Source organism: Planococcus citri, chromosome 3 (genome assembly GCF_950023065.1).
Source record: "Planococcus citri chromosome 3, ihPlaCitr1.1, whole genome shotgun sequence".
In the NCBI taxonomy this organism is placed as follows: Eukaryota; Metazoa; Arthropoda; class Insecta; order Hemiptera; family Pseudococcidae; genus Planococcus; species Planococcus citri.
The window spans coordinates 16,948,808-16,967,272 of NC_088679.1; the positions used below are offsets into that span (position 1 = coordinate 16,948,808).

General features: G+C 35.5%; 1 protein-coding gene across 3 annotated transcripts; it reads right to left on the reverse strand.

Annotated features, from left to right (window-relative positions):
* Positions 1 to 569: 569 nt before the first annotated feature.
* Positions 570 to 16,725, reverse strand: LOC135839954 (uncharacterized). Of its 3 annotated transcripts, none has more exons than XM_065356240.1 (2): positions 16,285 to 16,725; positions 570 to 2,988 (listed from the first exon to the last, which is right to left on the reverse strand). In XM_065356240.1, exon 2 carries the CDS (start codon positions 2,932 to 2,934, stop codon positions 841 to 843), a length of 2,094 nt encoding a protein of 697 aa, XP_065212312.1. In that variant the 5' UTR covers positions 2,935 to 2,988; positions 16,285 to 16,725; the 3' UTR covers positions 570 to 840. The 3 variants fall into 3 exon arrangements, with proteins under 3 accessions (XP_065212312.1, XP_065212311.1, XP_065212310.1); XM_065356239.1 differs by lacking the exon at positions 570 to 2,988 and adding an exon at positions 4,716 to 7,114; XM_065356238.1 differs by lacking the exon at positions 570 to 2,988 and adding an exon at positions 8,381 to 10,955 and having other exon boundaries at positions 16,285 to 16,701.
* Positions 16,726 to 18,465: the final 1,740 nt, after the last annotated feature.

Genomic DNA, 18,465 nt, shown 5'->3' on the forward strand with positions numbered 1-18,465 from the left:
ATTTTTGGCCAAAATTTGATTTTTAAAAATTCACCAAAAATCGAAAAACGCACTTTAGCACTTGAAATTTTGACAGGTGATAAATGTTTGCCTGATCTTTCGATCTACCTTTGTACGGTTTGAAAAATTTTGTAGAAGTCCTATATTGGAACGCAAAATCTGCGATTTCGGCTGACCTGTCAATCAAAATGGCCGCCATTTTGTAAGTAGGGCCACTTTTTTTTTGAGTACAAGGGCTAGAAATGTTCCTTAGGACCCCCTCTTTTTAGAAAAAAGTTGTCCCGGAGCCAGTACGAAGTCTAAGAAAAAGTCGGAATAAGAACAGATCTGCAATTAAACAGAATTTGATAATTTTTGAACGTTTACGTAGTTTTTTGATGAATTGTCAACTGTTGAAATTTATCCATAAACCAAATACGAGATTCTGTTTTATTCCAAATTCATTCACTGGCAGGTAAATCCGTTTGAAAGCTAACTTAAGTAGGTAATCCATTTAAAATCAAGAAGCCCATGCTACAAAGGTCACATTTTCAACCCACGTACAATAAAACGACATAAAAAAACATATACCTATAAAGTATGTATTTTTTTTTAACACGTGAAAAACAGCCATAAAAAAGAAAGAATAAAATAATTAAGTCTGATTTTATTTTATGTCAGAACACTTGTGATGAAAATTAAAATTTACCTACGTAGAAAAACATCTTATACTTAAATATGTACTTATTCGACACAAAATTCTATGAAAAAATAAAAAAAATTCACAGAAAGTAACTTCTGCAACTGCAGCTTTTTTGCTGCCATACAACTCATTAAACAGAACTTTGAATAAGTATCTCCTCAATTTTTAACACTACGAAACCAGTTGAAAATCATGCGTCGAGTTAGAGAATCAAAAACTCGATCAACTTCGCGAATCCAATAGCGATCACGATCGTGATATTTACGTATTTTCAACAGCTCAACTTCTTCATCACTGACACAAACATATCTTAAAAACTCATCCAGCTTGTTGAGCAAATTTTGAGGATCGTTATCGGGCGAAGAGCAAATAGTACGGAAAATTTCGTCGAAAAATGCATCAATAGGAACAATATTCTTGAGATCAACAATCTTGTTTTCATCACCTGAACACCACGATACAAAGGTATTAAAGCATTTTCCTTTAAAAAGATGCCAACGCTTCGGCGAGGAGATCTCTTTTTGGAAATGTTCCAACAATGTCTGCTTGAAAGATTTCATCTCCTCGGGCGAAAAAACTTGTTCGGTTATCTGAACTAATGCGTCAACGTTTTCTTTCTTATCCCAACAATAAATAACACGAGCGGAATGAGAGGAAACTAGCCGTTTCTTTAGCCTGGATACAGTGGATAAATCGTTTGTGAAAACTTTGTCGATAAAATTACTCAATTTATTCCACGATTCATACTCCAAAATGAACGAATTGTCATTAATTCGGTCTGACTCTAGCGCCTTCTTGAAGAATTCGCGAGCGTCGTGAGCATTCCGCGAGAAAAACGTCGCTACGGTAATTACTTCATCGAATTTCTTATCGTGTAATAACGCGGCGCAATAATCTACCATATCAGGGGACTCCATGATCCGATTCTTAAGTTGCAACTGATCGGCTTCTTCAGGCAAACATAAATTCAAGATATCGATGTCGCATTTCGAAGCAATGTCATGCACATTTAGATCGAGATACAATTCTTTTCTGGTATGTTCATTCACCAATGGTAAAAATTTCATGAAAAATTTGTAACTACTCGGTGAATACTCGTCGCAAAGCATGAAAGAAATGAATAAAACGTCAGGATGGTTTTCGACAATGTGTCTTTTAAGACGATCCGAAGCTGTATCCCAAATTTTGATCAATAGAATCATGTACTCTTCACACACCATTGCATCGTCATCGTAACATACTTCTTTTAGAAATTGAACAAATTGCTGCTCTGTAATTCGATCTTTTACGAGGGTCCAAACTATACGAACATTATCTGACACAGGCCTGTAGAATTCCGCGGGATCATGTCTGATGAAAAAAGTTCTCATTAATTCGGCAGGAATTTGGTCGACCAGCTGAAGTTGTCGAAAGTAAGACATCGTGGATAGCATTATTTTAACCACTTTCCATCCTTCAGGCAAGATTCTAACAGCAACCGATGTTTGTTCGTTGTCATTTAAACGACTCCAAAAATGTTCGAAAGCGTGAGGCAAAGACCACTTGGCACACTCTATTGCCATAGTGACATGAATCGAAGTATCTTCGGGACGAAACACATCTGGCATTCCAAGCCATATCTCACACAAGTCGGGCTTATGGTATGAAATCCAATACGCGGCTATCAAATTAGAATCAGAAATCCCCAGTAAGCAAAAATACTCTGAGAGCAAGTTAATGGGAAATCTATACAATTCTGTAGCCATACCATACGCGCACATTAAAACGAACTTCTGCTCCACGTTTAATTTTCCTTCGATCAACATCTTCGCAGCGCTCTTTCTGTAATCAATTTTATCATTTTGGTGCCAAACGATTAGATTCGGATCGAAATTACTGGGACAATACCGGGACATTCCATCCCTGAATATGCTACAGTTGAAATGATTTACCCATTGACTTGTTTCGCAATCAATTTTTTTCAATGATTCTTTCAACATTTCTTCGATACCTCGAGGTGTTCTCAATAATTCTGCCAATTTTTTTGATTCTCTTCTGTAGTCTCCACCCAGATTGAAAACCTTGATGAAAAAGTCGTACGTTTTCTCTTGTATTTTCCCGCAGCATTTTGCACGACTGAGGTAATGGTGCCATAATTGCAGAGCCACTGTATGGCTGGCTATATTCTGCAATGTTGATACAGATTCGTGGAAAACGAATAGCTCTTCTGATGATGAATTATCGAGGTCCAAATCCGCAGCGTCGACTTCCATTGTCACGAAGATTCGCCTTAGATCAGGTTACGCGGTGAAATTTTGATCGAATATCTGAAATGAGAATTTCCACAAAAAATCTACTTAGATAGGTGTATAATTTACAGTTATGTTATATGTTAGGTAGCAACGCATGCATAAACAAAATTGGTTTTTCAAAATCCAACCCCCTTTCACAAACAGGGCTGGCGGTCAAACATAAAAGAAAACTCGAGTTTTTTCCACTTTAAATTAGGGATAAGTACACATTGTTTTGGAAAATCAAGTTTGAACCACAATTCGTACTACACACACACAAAGGTTGTCCTTATTCACTTTGCAAAAAAAAAAAAATTTCTGCGATATTTTTTCCTGCTAATACCACATCTGCTGCACTCCAGCAGGATTTTTAGCCTGGTCATCGTATAATCACTTGGGGATTTTTAAAGGAGGGAAGAAGGGGCGAGGGAAAATTTTATAATCACTTTTTTCGATTTTCTAATGGCTTGAAACGTCTCAAGATTTTTCACAAGCGAGCGGATATCGAAACTGTAATTTCATCATTTAAATCTTTGATTTGATTTTCACCCTTAAGGTTCTTGCTAATGTAATGAAATTGGGCAAATGAAAAATATTTTACAACATAACAAATTTTTTTCAACTTAAAAAAATTTAATGGAAGATTTCAACATTAAGTACATTTGGAAAAAAATACACAAATTTTTCAAAATAAAACGGCGAATCTTGAAGCAAAATAAGTAAGAGATGAAATAAAAATGTTGTCATTTGATAGGAGGTAGGTATACGTGTAAAAATATTCATTTCTCCTTCAAAACCGGAATTTTATAATTACGGAAAAAAGAAACGAACTGGTTCCAGCGCAGCGAGGGCAAAAGCTCTCCGGAAATCAGTACTTCGAGCGAGAGGTATAAAAAACGATATGCTTCAAACTTTTTTAATTTAAATGATTTTTTTTTTTTTGAAGGATTCGCAAACAGGCTCGAGTGAAGCGAGGGCAAAAGCTCTCAAAAATGTGAAATTCAAATTTTAAAAAACTCGACAAATGGGCCTTTTTCTAGAAAAAGGAGAAATTAATTTGATAGTTCGAAGCTTGATTGAAAAAAAGCAGGACTTTTGGATAAAATTGTTGAAACGCAGGACTTTAGCAGGGTCAGCTTGAAAATGATCAAATTACTGGAGTTGAAAAATTATCAACATCGAATTTATACAACACAGTTTCAACTTCCACCAAATAACTCGCCCATCAAAAAAAAAATCATCCACCAGTTCTTCAATCAAGCAATGTTGACCCTCCAATACGAAGTGCCCAATAAACTTCTAAAAAAATTAAGCGATTGAGAGACGTTCTATCATGAAAACGGAGTTAGGTATTCTAAAAATTCAGACAAGAAATATATATAGATAAGTTTGGAAAAATTGCCTCGGATTTTCGACTTGCGGATTGCATAGCTTCAGGCGGAAATCAGAACAGATCTGAAATTAACAGAATTTGATAGTTTTTGAACGTTTATTTAGTCTATATTGATGAATTTCCTGAAATTTATCCATAAACCAAATGAACGTTCTACGACTACGAGATTCCGTTTCATTCCAAATTCGTTGTTATCTGGCTTGGCAGTTAAATCCGTCTGAAGCTAACGTAAGCGATCCAATTAAAACGTCAAGTCTTCAACACGTAACAGACAGAGCAGAAAAGTGAAAAACTAACGAATGTACACAAGCATTTCAGATTATTTATGAAATCTAACGTAAGCACAAAATCGTAGCACGTACAAAAAAATGACATTAAAAAAACATTTATTTAGAAAAAAAAACACGTGGAAACAGCCTTTAAAAAAAGAATGAAATATTTTATTTGATTTCATGCCGGAATAATTGTGAAAAAAAAAACAATATTTACCTATACGAGTATGTAGAAGAACATCTTACAATTAACAAAACATTCTAAAAATATAAAAAAAGAAAAAGTTAACAAAAAGTAACACCCACTGCACATTTTTCTTGTTGCCTACAACTCATCGAAAAGAAATTAGAATAAAAACTTCTCAGTTTTATCGCTGCGAAACCAGTCTAAAATCTGGCGTCGCGTAGCCCAGCCGAAAATTTGATCAACTTGACGAATCCAATACTGATCACGTTCGTAATATTTACGTATTTTCAACAGCTTAACTTCTTCATTACTGACACAAACATATCTTAAAAACTCATCCAGCGTGTGGAGCCAATATTCAGGATTTTTATCGGGCGTAGAGCAAATATCACGAAAAGTTTCGTCGAAAAATGCATCAATCCGAATAATACTCTTGAAATCAACAATCTGATTTTCATCACTCGAACACCACGATACAAAGGCATTAAAGCATCTTCCTTTGTAAAAAGGCCAACACCTTGGCGAGGAGATCTGTTTTTGGAAATCTTCCAACAATGTTTTCTTGAAAGATTTCATCTCCTCAGGCGAAAAAACTTGTTCGGTTATTTGAACTAATGCTTCAACGTTTTTTTTCTTGTTCCAATAATAAACCTCAATAAACGATAAAGAAGAAACTAGCCGTTTCTTTAGCATCGAGATAGTGGAAAAATCGTTTGCAAAAACCGAGTCGATAAAATTACTCAATTTATTCCATGTTTCATACTCCGTAATGAACTTACTGCCAAAAAATCCGCTTGATTCTAGTACCTCCTTGAGGAATTTGCGAACGTCATGAGGATTTCGCGAGAATAAAGTCACTTTGGCGATTGCTTCATCGAATTTTTCATCCTTCAATAATTCGGCGCAATAATCTAACACTTCGCCGGAGTCCATCATCCGAATCCTAAGTTGCAACTGATCGACTTCTTCAGGCAAACATAAATTCAGGATATCGATGTCGAACTTCGAAGCAATCTCATATTCGTGTAGATCGAGATACAATTCTTTTCTGGTATGTTCATTCACCAATGGCAAAAATTTCATGAAAAATTTGTAACTACTCGGTGAATACCCATCACAACGCATGAAAGAATTGAATAAAATGTCAGCACGGTTTTCGACAATGTGTCTCTTAAGACGATCCGAAGCTGTATCCCAAACTTTGATCAATACAGTCATGTACTCTTCACACTTCATCGAAACGTCGCATACGTTTTCTAAAAATTGATCAAATTGCTGCTCCGTAATTCGATCTTTTACGAGGGTCCAAACTATGAGAACATTTTCTGGCACAGGCCTGCAGAATTTGACTTCATCATCATTCGAGATGAAAAAAGTACTCAATAATTCGACAGGAATTTGATCGACTAGCTGAAGTTGTTGAAAGGAAGGCATCGTCGATAGCATTATTTTAAGAAGTTTCCAACATTGAGGCAGGATTCTACCAGCAACTAATGTTCGTTCGTCTTCATTTAAACGACTCCAAAAATATTCGAAAGCGTAAGGAAAAAATCGATTGGCACACTCCATGGCCATAGTGACATGGATAGAAGGATCTTCAGGACGAATCACATCTGGAATTCTAACCCAAATTTCACGCAAATCGTGTCTATGGTATGAAATCCAATACGCGACTTTCAAATTAGAAATTCCCAGTAAGCAAAAAAACTCCGGGAGCGAGTTCATAGGAAAGCTTTCCAATTCTTTACTCATGCCATATGCGCACATCACAATGAATTTCTGTTCCGCGTTCAATTTTTCTTCGGTCAATATATTCGAAGCGCTCATTTTGTAATCAATTTCATCATTTTGCCGCCAAACGATACGATTCGGATCAAAATTACTGGGGCAATATCTGCGCATTCCATCACTGAATATCCTATAGTAAATAAGATTTATCCACTCTTTTGTTTCGTAACAAATCTTGCGTAAGGATTTTTTCAACATTTCTTCGATACGTTTAGGTGTTTTCAATAATTCTGCCGATTCAACTGATTCTCTTTCATACTCTTCATTTAGATTAAAAACTGTCCTGAATAAGTTGTACGTTTTCTTTTGTATTTTTCCGCATTTTGCACGACTGAGGTAATGGTGCCATAATTGCAGAGCCACTGCATGGCTGGCTATATCCTGTAACGTTGATACAGATTTGTTGAAAACGAATAGTTCTTCTTCTGATGAATTATCGAGCTCCAAATCGCTAGCGTCGACTTCCATAGTCACGAAGATTCTGCTTAGATCAGGTTACGCGGTGAAATTTTAATGGAATATCTGAAATGAGAATTTCCACAAAAAATCTACTTAGACATCATCTTGCACTTGTGTATTAGGTAGGTAACTAGATGTAATATACAGGTAGGTATATGTTAGGTAGCAGTGCATGCATAAACTGATTATGTCACATATTACTTATATGCTAATGCAACTGTCAATTGAATTAACTTTCTGCATGGTAAATTTCGTTAAGAACATTTTTACGGACATTGGATATACATATTGTACTTCTATTTTTCCCTTCGGATTAATCTCACTCATCAAGAAAAAAATTATTCCCTCCGTTCCTCAAGCAATGCACCCCTCTCAGTACGAAGTACCCACAGTTTTAAAACAAATTCAACGAGCGAGGGACGTTGGTATCATAAAAAAGAAGTTGGTTCTTTCAAAAATTCAGTCAAGAAAAATTGATAGGTAATTTTGGAAAAACTGCCATCGACTTTATAGATTTTCGAATTAATGCGGATTGCATACTTTCGGGCGTATTTATCTGCCAGCGAATGAGCGAAATGAGAACAGATTTGCAATTAAACAGAATTTGATAGTTTTTGAACGTTCACTTACTTTATTGATGAATTTCCAACTGTTGAAATTTATTCATGAACCAAAATAAACGTCCTGCGACTATACGAGGTATCAGTTTTATTTTTATTCCAAATTCGTTGGTATCTCGCTGGCAGGTAAATCCGCCTGAAGGTATGCAATCTGTATGAAGTCAAGAACCTCAATCAAAAGTCTAATCTTCAACGCGTAACAGAGCTGAATTTTAAGGAATGTGCTAAAGCATTTTAGATTAAGTACGAAATAAATTTAAAACGACATCAAAATAACATCTAAGTATTTAAAAAAAAAAAAAAAAATTAAAAAAAACTGTTTTAAAAAAAGAAAGAAGAGAATAATTAATTTGATTTTATGCAGGAATAATTCTTTTTTAAAAAAATTATGTACTTAGATAAGTAAGTATCTTATGCAGAAACTGACAATTTTTGAACGATTTTTACAAAATTTTCTACCAAGTATTTTATTTTATTGATTTCTTTCTATTCTGAGATTAGGTAAACGGAAGGCGGAAGAATCGGCAACACTCCATGTAGGATTGGAAAGATCATGATTTTACTTGAAAAAAGGGTCAAGTATTTAAAACAATTTTGACGTATGACTTGGGATTTTGAAAGAGAAAACCTTTTTTTGATTTTTTCAAAGGTAGAGAGGACCTTGGCACAAACTCAACTTCAATTCTTTTCTCACGTAAAACAAACAACATTATGGCGAAATACTTTATTCGAAAAAAAAGGCCATCACAATCACAATCAACAAAGCGATTACTGTAATTATCGCTATCTTTCTTCAACTATAGGTAGGTATTCTTAACATTTTGGACTGAATGTGATGTGCTATTAAATTTAAGATTGCAGCTCGTACAACGAAACAGCATTAATTATTAAATTTATTTGAAAGTGGAAAAATAGTAACTTACAAAAAAAAAGAACCAATAAAATAAATGCGTACGAATGATAATTATTATTAAATAATAATGCAAAAAAAATCAATACAAGTAAGTAAGTGAAGTATATCTGATAGGTATACAAAATTCGAAAAATATACAAAAAATGCATTCAAAGTAAGGCCGAATTTATTTTCTTTGCTGCTTTCAACTCAACGAACAGAAATTTGAATGAGCACATCTTCTCAATATTCAACACTGAGAAACCATTTAAAAATCGTGCGTTGATTAGGATGAAGTAGATTAGGTGATGGACTAGGAAAAATTTGCTCAACTCGACGAATCCAATACCGATCACGTTCGAAATATTTACGTACTTTTACCAGATTAACTTCCTCATCACTGACGCAAACATATTTAAGAAACTCATCTATCTGGCTAAGCTGATATTCAACATTTTTATTGGGCGAAGAGCAGATATCACGAAAACTGTCGTCGAAAAATGCATCAATCGGAACAACATCCTTGAGATTGATAACTCGGCTTTCGTCTTCAGAACACCAGGATATAAACGTATCGTAGCATTTTCCTTCAAAGTTTCGCCAAGATGTTCGCGACGAGATCATTTTCTGGAAACGTTTCAACAACGTTTGCTTAAAAGTTTTCACCTCTTCGGTCGAGAAAACTTGTTCGGTTATTTTAACCAGCACGCTGAAATTTTCTTTCTTGTCCCAACAATCAACTTCACGAACGGAAAAAGAAGAAACCAACTGTTTCTTTAGCGTTGAGATGGTCGAAAAATCGTCTGTAAGAACTACGTCGATGAAATTACTGAATTTATTCCAGTTTTCATAATCCAGAATGAATGTACTCGCCGAACTTTCCAGTTCTTTGGGCTCCAGTAACTTCATGTAGAATTTGCGACTGTCACGAGCATTTCGCGAAAAAAAAGCCACCGCGTTGATTGCTTCATCGAATTCCAGACACACCAATTTATCTGCGCAATACTTCATCATACCGCTCGACTTCAAGACCCAATCCTTCAGCTGCAACCGATCAGATTCTTTTGGTAAACATAAGTTCCAGATGTCGGTGTCCCGCTTCCCAGCTACGAGATCCGCATCACTGTAATGCGGCCAAAAAAAGTCTTTTCTGGTACGTTCGTTCAATAATGGTACATAATTCATGAACAATCTGTAACTACTCGGCGGATACGACTTGCAAAACATGAATGCATTAAATATCAGGAAGCCATGGTTTTCGACCACGTGTCTCTTAAGACGATCAGAAGCTGTATCCCAAATGTTGTTCAACATAATCATGTACTTTTCGCAATACATCACCTCCTCATCGTTCAGTACGTTCTCTAGAAATTTTTCAAATTGCTGCTCTGTAATTCGATCTTTTACGAGGGTCCAAACTCTGAACACATTTTCTGGCATACAGTTTTTGGTGGAATTACCAGTGACAGAAAAATTCGTCATTAATTCGATAGGAATTTGGTCTACTAGCTGAAGTTGTTGAAAGTAAGACATTGTCGATAGCATGATTTTTCGAACTTCCTTCGACTTCAAGTCAGGCACGATTCTAGGAACAACCGCTAATTGCTCCACTTCACTCAAACGTTTCCAAAAATACTCGAAAGCGTAAGGCAAAGACTGACTGGCACACTCAATGGCCATAGTGACATTGATCGAAGTATCTTCGGGACGATTCATCTCTGGCAGTCTACGCCATATCTCACGCAAATCTTGTCTATGGTGAGAAATCCAATATCCGACTTTCATATCAGAAATCCCCAGCCACTGAAACGACTCTGGAAGCGAGTTCATAGGAAATCTTTCCAATTCTTCAGCCATAGCATGTGCGCACATTAAAACGAACTTCTGCTCCGTGTTTAATTTTCCTTCGGTCAAGATCTTCGAAGCGCTTCTTTCGCCATCAATCTCACCATTTGGCCGCCAAATTATGTGATTTGGATCGAAAACACGGACGCAGTATCTGAATATTCCTTCCGTGAAACTTCTGAAATGATGTATCCACTCTTCGGTTTCGGTACAAATTTTCTTCAAAGATTTTTTCAACATTTTTTCGATGCGTTGAGGTGTTTTCAATAATTCTACCAATTTTTCTGATTCATTTTCGTAGTTTTCATTCAGATTAAAAACCGTCAAGAAAAAGTACGATCGCTCTTGTATTTTTCTACGTTTTGCACGACTGAGGAAATGATGCCATAATTGCAGAGCCACCGTGTGACTGGCCATCTTTTGTAATGTTGGTACAGATTCGTGGAAAACGAACAGGTCTTCTGATGAATTATCGATGTCCATATCTCCATAGTCGACTTCCATTGCTGCGAAGATTCAATTTACGAAGAGTAATTCGTTGGAATATCTGAAACGAAAATTTCCGCAAAAAATCTACTTAGTTATTATGTTGCACTCCTGGTAAACCACTGAGTGGAGGTACGTTACGTATATCGCACATATGAATAAAAAGTACCTAAACTAAAGCTGTAGATGGGTGGTACATAAGGGCAAATTTTGTCAAAAATGCGCATGTCATCGATACATGCAATTGCACATAGATAGATGTGATCAAAAATTTCACGAAAATCACGTTTAATCAAAAAAGTAATAATTGTAAGTACACATGTACATCGTCACTAGTCGTTCATTGCCCTGATTTTCCTTAAAACCAAGAAAAACCCCGGCATACTTAGTCTTTAACATGCACATTGGATAAATGTATTTCTATTTTTCCCTTCGGATTTATGAGACCATATTGTCTCGGCCGGAGGAATCATTCTGGAGCCTCCGGCGCGATTTTTCAATTTCTCCAGAATTATGAATTTGCTCCAGAAGGCGTGAATATGAAGGTGGACAGCTAAAAGTCGAGTTGAATATTACACTCGACCTGTTTAACGAGTTTATGCACATTTGAGCCGATTTTGAGAGTGACGCCTCAAAAGTGGCTTTTTGACCAGCTTTTTTCAAAATTAAAAAATCCAAAAAATCAAAATGATAACCGTTTGTGAGGAAATTTCTGAAATTTGTGCGATTCGTTGTATTTCTTCAAGAACTAACCCCCGGAGCGCAAATTCTACCATTTCCAGCCGTTTTGGAGCGACAGTGATACCTCAAAAAACCACTCTTGAGGTGTCACTCTCAAAATTGCCTCAAATGTGGATCAACTCGTTAAACAGGTCGAGTGTAATGTACAACTGGATTTTTAGCTGCCCAACTGCATATTCACGCCATCTGGAGCAAATTCAAAATTCTGGAGAAATTGAAAAATCGCGCTGGAGGCTCCAGAATGGCTGGAAATTGTGAAATTTGGACTCGGAAAATTAATTTTAGGCAAAATATAGCAATTTGCGTGAATTTCGAAAATTTCCACACAAACGGTTATCTTTTGATTTTTTGGTTTTTTGAATTTTGAAAAAAGCTAGTCAAAAAGCCACTTTTGAGGTGTCACTCTCAAAATCGGCTCAAAAGTGGATAAACCCGTTAAACAGGTCGAGTGAAATACACAACTCGATTTTTAGCTGCCCAACTTCATATTCACGCCTTCTGGAGCAAATTAAAAATTCTGGAGAAATTGAAAAATCGCGCTGGAGGCTCCAGAATGGCTGGAAATTGTGAAATTTGGATAGGGGGGGTTAGGTTTGGACAAAGTACAGCGATTCGCGAGAATTTCAAAAATTTCCACACCAACGGTAAACTTTGGATACTTTGGATTTTTTAATTTTGAAAAAATCTGGTCAAAAAGCCAATTTGAGGTGTCACTTTCAAAATCGGCTCAAATGGGGATAAACTCGTTAAACAGGTCGAGTGTAATATACAACTAGATTTTTAGCTGCCCAACTTCATATTCACGCCTTCTGGTGCAAATTCAAAATTCTGGAGAAATTTAAAAATTGTGCTGGAGGCTCCAGAATGGCTGGAAATTGTAAAATTTGGATTCGGAAAATTAATTTTAGGCAAAATATAGCAATTTGCGTGAATTTCGAAAATTTCCACACAAACGGTTATCTTTTGATTTTTTGGATTTTTGAATTTTGAAAAAAGCTGGTCAAAAAGCCACTTTTGAGGTGTCACTCTGAAAATCGGCTCAAATGCGGATAAACTCGTTAAACAGGTCGAGTGAAATACACAACTCGATTTTTAGCTGTCCAACTTCATATTCACGCCTTCTGGAGCAAATTAAAAATTCTGGAGAAATTGAAAAATCGCGCTGGAGGCTCCAGAATGGCTGGAAATTGTGAAATTTGGATAGGGGGGGTTAGGTTTGGACAAAGTACAGCGATTCGCGAGAATTTCAAAAATTTCCACACCAACGGTAAACTTTGGATCTTTTGGATTTTTCAATTTTGAAAAAATCTGGTCAAAAAGCCAATTTGAGGTGTCACTTTCAAAATCGGCTCAAATGGGGATAAACTCGTTAAACAGGTCGAGTGTAATATACAACTAGATTTTTAGCTGCCCAACTGCATATTCACGCCTTCTGGTGCAAATTCAAAATTCTGGAGAAATTGAAAAATCGCGCTGGAGGCTCCAGAATGGCTGGAAATTGTGAAATTTGGATTCGGAAAATTAATTTTAGGCAAAATATAGCAATTTGCGTGAATTTCGAAAATTTCCACACAAACGGTTATCTTTTGATTTTTTGGATTTTTGAATTTTGAAAAAAGCTAGTCAAAAAGCCACTTTTGAGGTGTCACTCTCAAAATCGGCTCAAAAGTGGATAAACCCGTTAAACAGGTCGAGTGAAATACACAACTCGATTTTTAGCTGCCCAACTTCATATTCACGCCTTCTGGAGCAAATTAAAAATTCTGGAGAAATTGAAAAATCGCGCTGGAGGCTCCAGAATGGCTGGAAATTGTGAAATTTGGATAGGGGGGGTTAGGTTGGGACAAAGTACAGCGATTCGCGAGAATTTCAAAAATTTCCACACCAACGGTAAACTTTGGATACTTTGGATTTTTTAATTTTGAAAAAATCTGGTCAAAAAGCCAATTTGAGGTGTCACTTTCAAAATCGGCTCAAATGGGGATAAACTCGTTAAACAGGTCGAGTGTAATATACAACTAGATTTTTAGCTGCCCAACTTCATATTCACGCCTTCTGGTGCAAATTCAAAATTCTGGAGAAATTTAAAAATTGTGCTGGAGGCTCCAGAATGGCTGGAAATTGTAAAATTTGGATTCGGAAAATTAATTTTAGGCAAAATATAGCAATTTGCGTGAATTTCGAAAATTTCCACACAAACGGTTATCTTTTGATTTTTTGGATTTTTGAATTTTGAAAAAAGTTGGTCAAAAAGCCACTTTTGAGGTGTCACTCTGAAAATCGGCTCAAATGCGGATAAACTCGTTAAACAGGTCGAGTGAAATACACAACTCGATTTTTAGCTGTCCAACTTCATATTCACGCCTTCTGGAGCAAATTAAAAATTCTGGAGAAATTGAAAAATCGCGCTGGAGGCTCCAGAATGGCTGGAAATTGTGAAATTTGGATAGGGGGGTTAGGTTTGGACAAAGTACAGCGATTCGCGTGAATTTCAAAAATTTCCACACCAATGGTAAACTTTGGATCTTTTGGATTTTTCAATTTTGAAAAAATCTGGTCAAAAAGCCAATTTGAGGTGTCACTTTCAAAATCGGCTCAAATGTGGATAAACTCGTTAAACAGGCCGAGCGTAATATACAACTCGATTTTTAGCTGCCCAACTGCATATTCACGCCATCTGGAGCAAATTCAAAATTCTGGGGAAATTGAAAAATCGCGCTGGAGGCTCCAGAATGACTTGAAATGGTGAAATTTGGATTTGGGTAATTAATATTAGTTTTGGGACTTATTTTGACCATTTTTATTGATCAAGTACGTACTTTTTTTAAAAAAAAAACATAAATCGCCAATAAAAGTCAGTTTTGAGTTTTCAAAAATTCCCCAAAAATCGTAAAATGAACTTGGGCAGCTGAAAATTTGGTTTTGGGGGTTTTAGACTATGCACTATCCAAAAATCGCGGTCCCGTTCAAATCGGAGTGTGCCACCTCAAGACGTTCCCTTGTTAGAATCGTGATTCATGATTACGTTCACGTATCATTTTTCTTTGCACCTTTTCCATTCATCAGACAATATTATATTACGATGCTACTGATTGTTGCAAAATTTTACTCAAATAAATTCGAGAGTAATTATTCCTTAACCTGGTCCTTCGGGTGTTGCGTTTTTTAATCTTAGTATAACCAATGGGCTCAAGGCGCATCTGAAACCAAAATTATTTTTGTTCGTTTTCGTGTTTAAGTGCAGTAAATTGAAAATGTAATCGATCAAATCGCTAGTATATTGTGTAATTAATAAGATGAAATATTTTGAAGCATTTAAATAACTGTATAAGAATTTTTAGCTCTTTTTTGTAAGTGTTAAATTTCAAGATATCCGTTCGGTTTTAAAGGGATTTCTCCGCGAAAACTGAATGAAATTGGATGATTTTTGGATATGTTGTTCATGAAAGTGCCCTTGAGGTTGCTATGTTGCCCTTTTTTTCAAATTTGGATTTTAAGTTGCCCTTTTTTTCAAATTTGGAATGAAAATTCCAAATTTTAAAAAAAGGGCAACGTAGCAGCCTCAAGGGCACTTTCATGAACAACATATCCAAAAATCATCCAATTTCATTTAGTTTTCGCGGAGAAATCCCTTTAAAACAGTCATTCTGGACATCTTCCAAAATAACTAAACAAATGTACTTATATAGGTACTGTTTTTATTATTTCAAAATATTTTATTATATTAAACAAACTAATATTAATCGTTCTGCGCAAAAAGTTTTTACTTTAGTACTTTTGAACACGAAAAAAAAAAGATTGAAATTCTCTGCCTTGATAAGTGAAACGCAACCCTCAATTACCGAAGGACCACGTTAAGCGAATTAAGTATGAGATTTATCTACTTAATAAATTTTGAATAATGTTTCAAGATTGTCTATTGCCAAGGCCACCTCATTCTACTAAAATTTCATCAATTTTCGATAATTTTTGGTTATTATAGTGCTCACTTGGTACTCGAATTCTCAAGTCAATGGATCAGGACAATACAGAAACTCAAATACGAATAAATGAAAAAAATCACTCTCAAACTTAAAAATCCGAGCTAGGTATTGTTTCCACATTTTGTACTTGGCGAGTCAAATATGCTCGATCAAGAATCAAGATCCATTACAAGATCATTTCACTGAAAACTTTTATAATTTGATATTGAAAATCAGGAGGACTCGGGAGAAGTGAAAAAAAATGAAAATAACTGAAATCATATGGGTTCATACGACGGTTCTGTGACTAGCAGACAGGCTACTAAATAAGTACCAATACTAATTGTAAATCTGGAAGAAATTGATCACATTTTCGAGTTCAAGAACCAGTTCTCGATAAGTATGTGAATTTTCAACTTGACTTGAAAGTAGAAGTAAACAAGATTGTATTATGCACAAAATTTCCATGGCTTTGGAATGAATACAAAATTATACGCTATGGAGAAAGTTTTCAAATCGTATGCTCTTAGATCTAAGTGTTTATGCATAACTTTTTTTTTTTTTTTGAAAAAATGTAAATCAAACCCTTCTGGATCAGAGTACATAGTTTGGTCACACTCGTGAGAAAAATTTTTGCAATACATATATATCTACTTATTAGGTATATTTTTCAATGTTCACACTCACCTTATTTCGGAATTCTGGCCAATTTCAACATTTCTCAAGTGCACAAAGATTTTTTACTTCTTCAGTCTTCAAAAAACGATATGATAGTCTATGTGATCGCGATCTTCTTAACAATTCTACTTGAAATACATATAACAACGTTATCTTCACAATTAAGAACACGAATTCGTCAACACACACAAAATTAGCTTCATTTTCCCACAAATTGATAAGTATTTCGCGAATTCGAAGCTCTGTATTCAGCTCAGCAACTCAACTGACATGCGAGAGGCGAGACCATTTATCTACTTTGGAAAGCAAGAGGGCAGGTGTAGGTAGACAAGATTAGAAAGAACAACAAGAGACAGAAAACACTTCGATACATTATATGTAATGCAGCAACGCAATAAAAGGTTCTCAGTTCTCAGAATTTAAAATCTAACTAACCAACTGATAACGACATTCCCCACTGCTATAAGTCAGCGCCGAATGCCCGATTGTCAGCAATATCAATCCATTGATTTTTCTCGATAACTTTCAATTCAATCAAATTTTTTCTACGAGCCGTATCAAAAAAATGAATACACCACCGTGTTCCTATAAAACTTCAAGCTACAAAATGAGCGCTCATTTTTAGTTCAATAAATGTGAATTAATCTCTCGTCCTCTTCAAAAACGCAGGAGGTATTATTACTTTTCAACTCACCATCCTTTTATCAAAAACTTTGAAATACAACGTGGTTTTAATTTCCAGAAAAATTAATACATAATTCGCTCATCAAAAAAAAAACTTATTCCACAGTTCTTTAAGCAACGTTGGCCTAAAAAATTGAGCAAGCAAAGCACGTTATCGTGAAAAGGGAGTTGTTTCAAAAATTCAGAAAAGAAATAAATAATTTTGGAAAAATTGCAATCGAATTTCTGGCATACCTTTAGGTTGATTTGTCTGCGAGCGAAATAAGAACATTATCCAAAACCAAACAGAATTTGATAGTTTTTGACCGTTTACTAACTCAGTTTGTTGATGAATTTCAACAAACTGTAGAAATTTATTCATAAACCAAATAAACACCATACGACTACGAGAACGTTTTATTTCAAATTCGCTGAAGCATTTCAGGTTGAGTACAAACTCTAAGCAAAAATCGTATCATACAATAAAACAACATCAATTTAAGATCTATTTTATTGAAAAAAAAAGATGAATAGTTTTTAAAAAAATAAAGAATACCTCTAGAATACATAAATTTGATCTCAGGTAGGAATTAATAATTTTGAAAAAAAAATATTTATGTAGGTATCTAAGCCTCTTTTAATTATGTAAAATCAAATTCTAAAAAAAAAAACAATAATTTACAGAAAGTAACACCAACAGCATCGCTCTTGCTGAGTCCAACTCATTTAACAGAAAGTCGAATAGGTACTTCTCAATTTTAAATACTGAGAAACCAGTTAAAAATCACACTTTGAGATTCAGAACCAAAAATTCGCTCAACTTCGCAAATCCAATACCGATCACGCTCGTAATATTTACGTATTTTCAACAGCTCAACTTCTTCATCACTGACACAAACATATCTTAAAAATTCATCCAGCTTGTTGAGCAAATTCTGAGGATCGTTATCGGGCGAAGAGCAAATATCACGGAAAATTTCTTCGAAAAATGCATCAATAGGAACAATATTCTTGAGATCAACAATCTGGTTTTCACCACCTGAACACCACGATACAAAGGTATTAAAGCATTTTCCTTTGAAAAGATGCCAATGCTTCGGCGATGAGATCTTCTTTTGGAAATGTTCCAACAACGTTTGTTTGAAAGATTTCATCTCCTCAGGCGAAAAAACTTGTTCGGTTATTTGAACCAATGCGGCAACGTTTTCTTTCTTATCCCAACAATGAATAATACGAGCGGAACGAGAGGAAACTAGCTGTTTCTTTCGCCCGGAAATGGTGGATAAATCGTTTGTAAAAACCGTGTCGATAAAATTACTCAATTTATTCCATGATTCGTACTCCAGAAAGAATGAATCGTCATTATTAATATGGTCTGATTCTAGTAACTTTTTGAAGAATTCGCGAGCATCGTGATCATTCCGCGAGAAAAACTTTACTCTGGCGATTACTTCATCGAATTTCCTTTCGACCAATTTTGCGCCACAATAAGTTACCATTTTGCGGGACTCCATAATCCAATTCTTG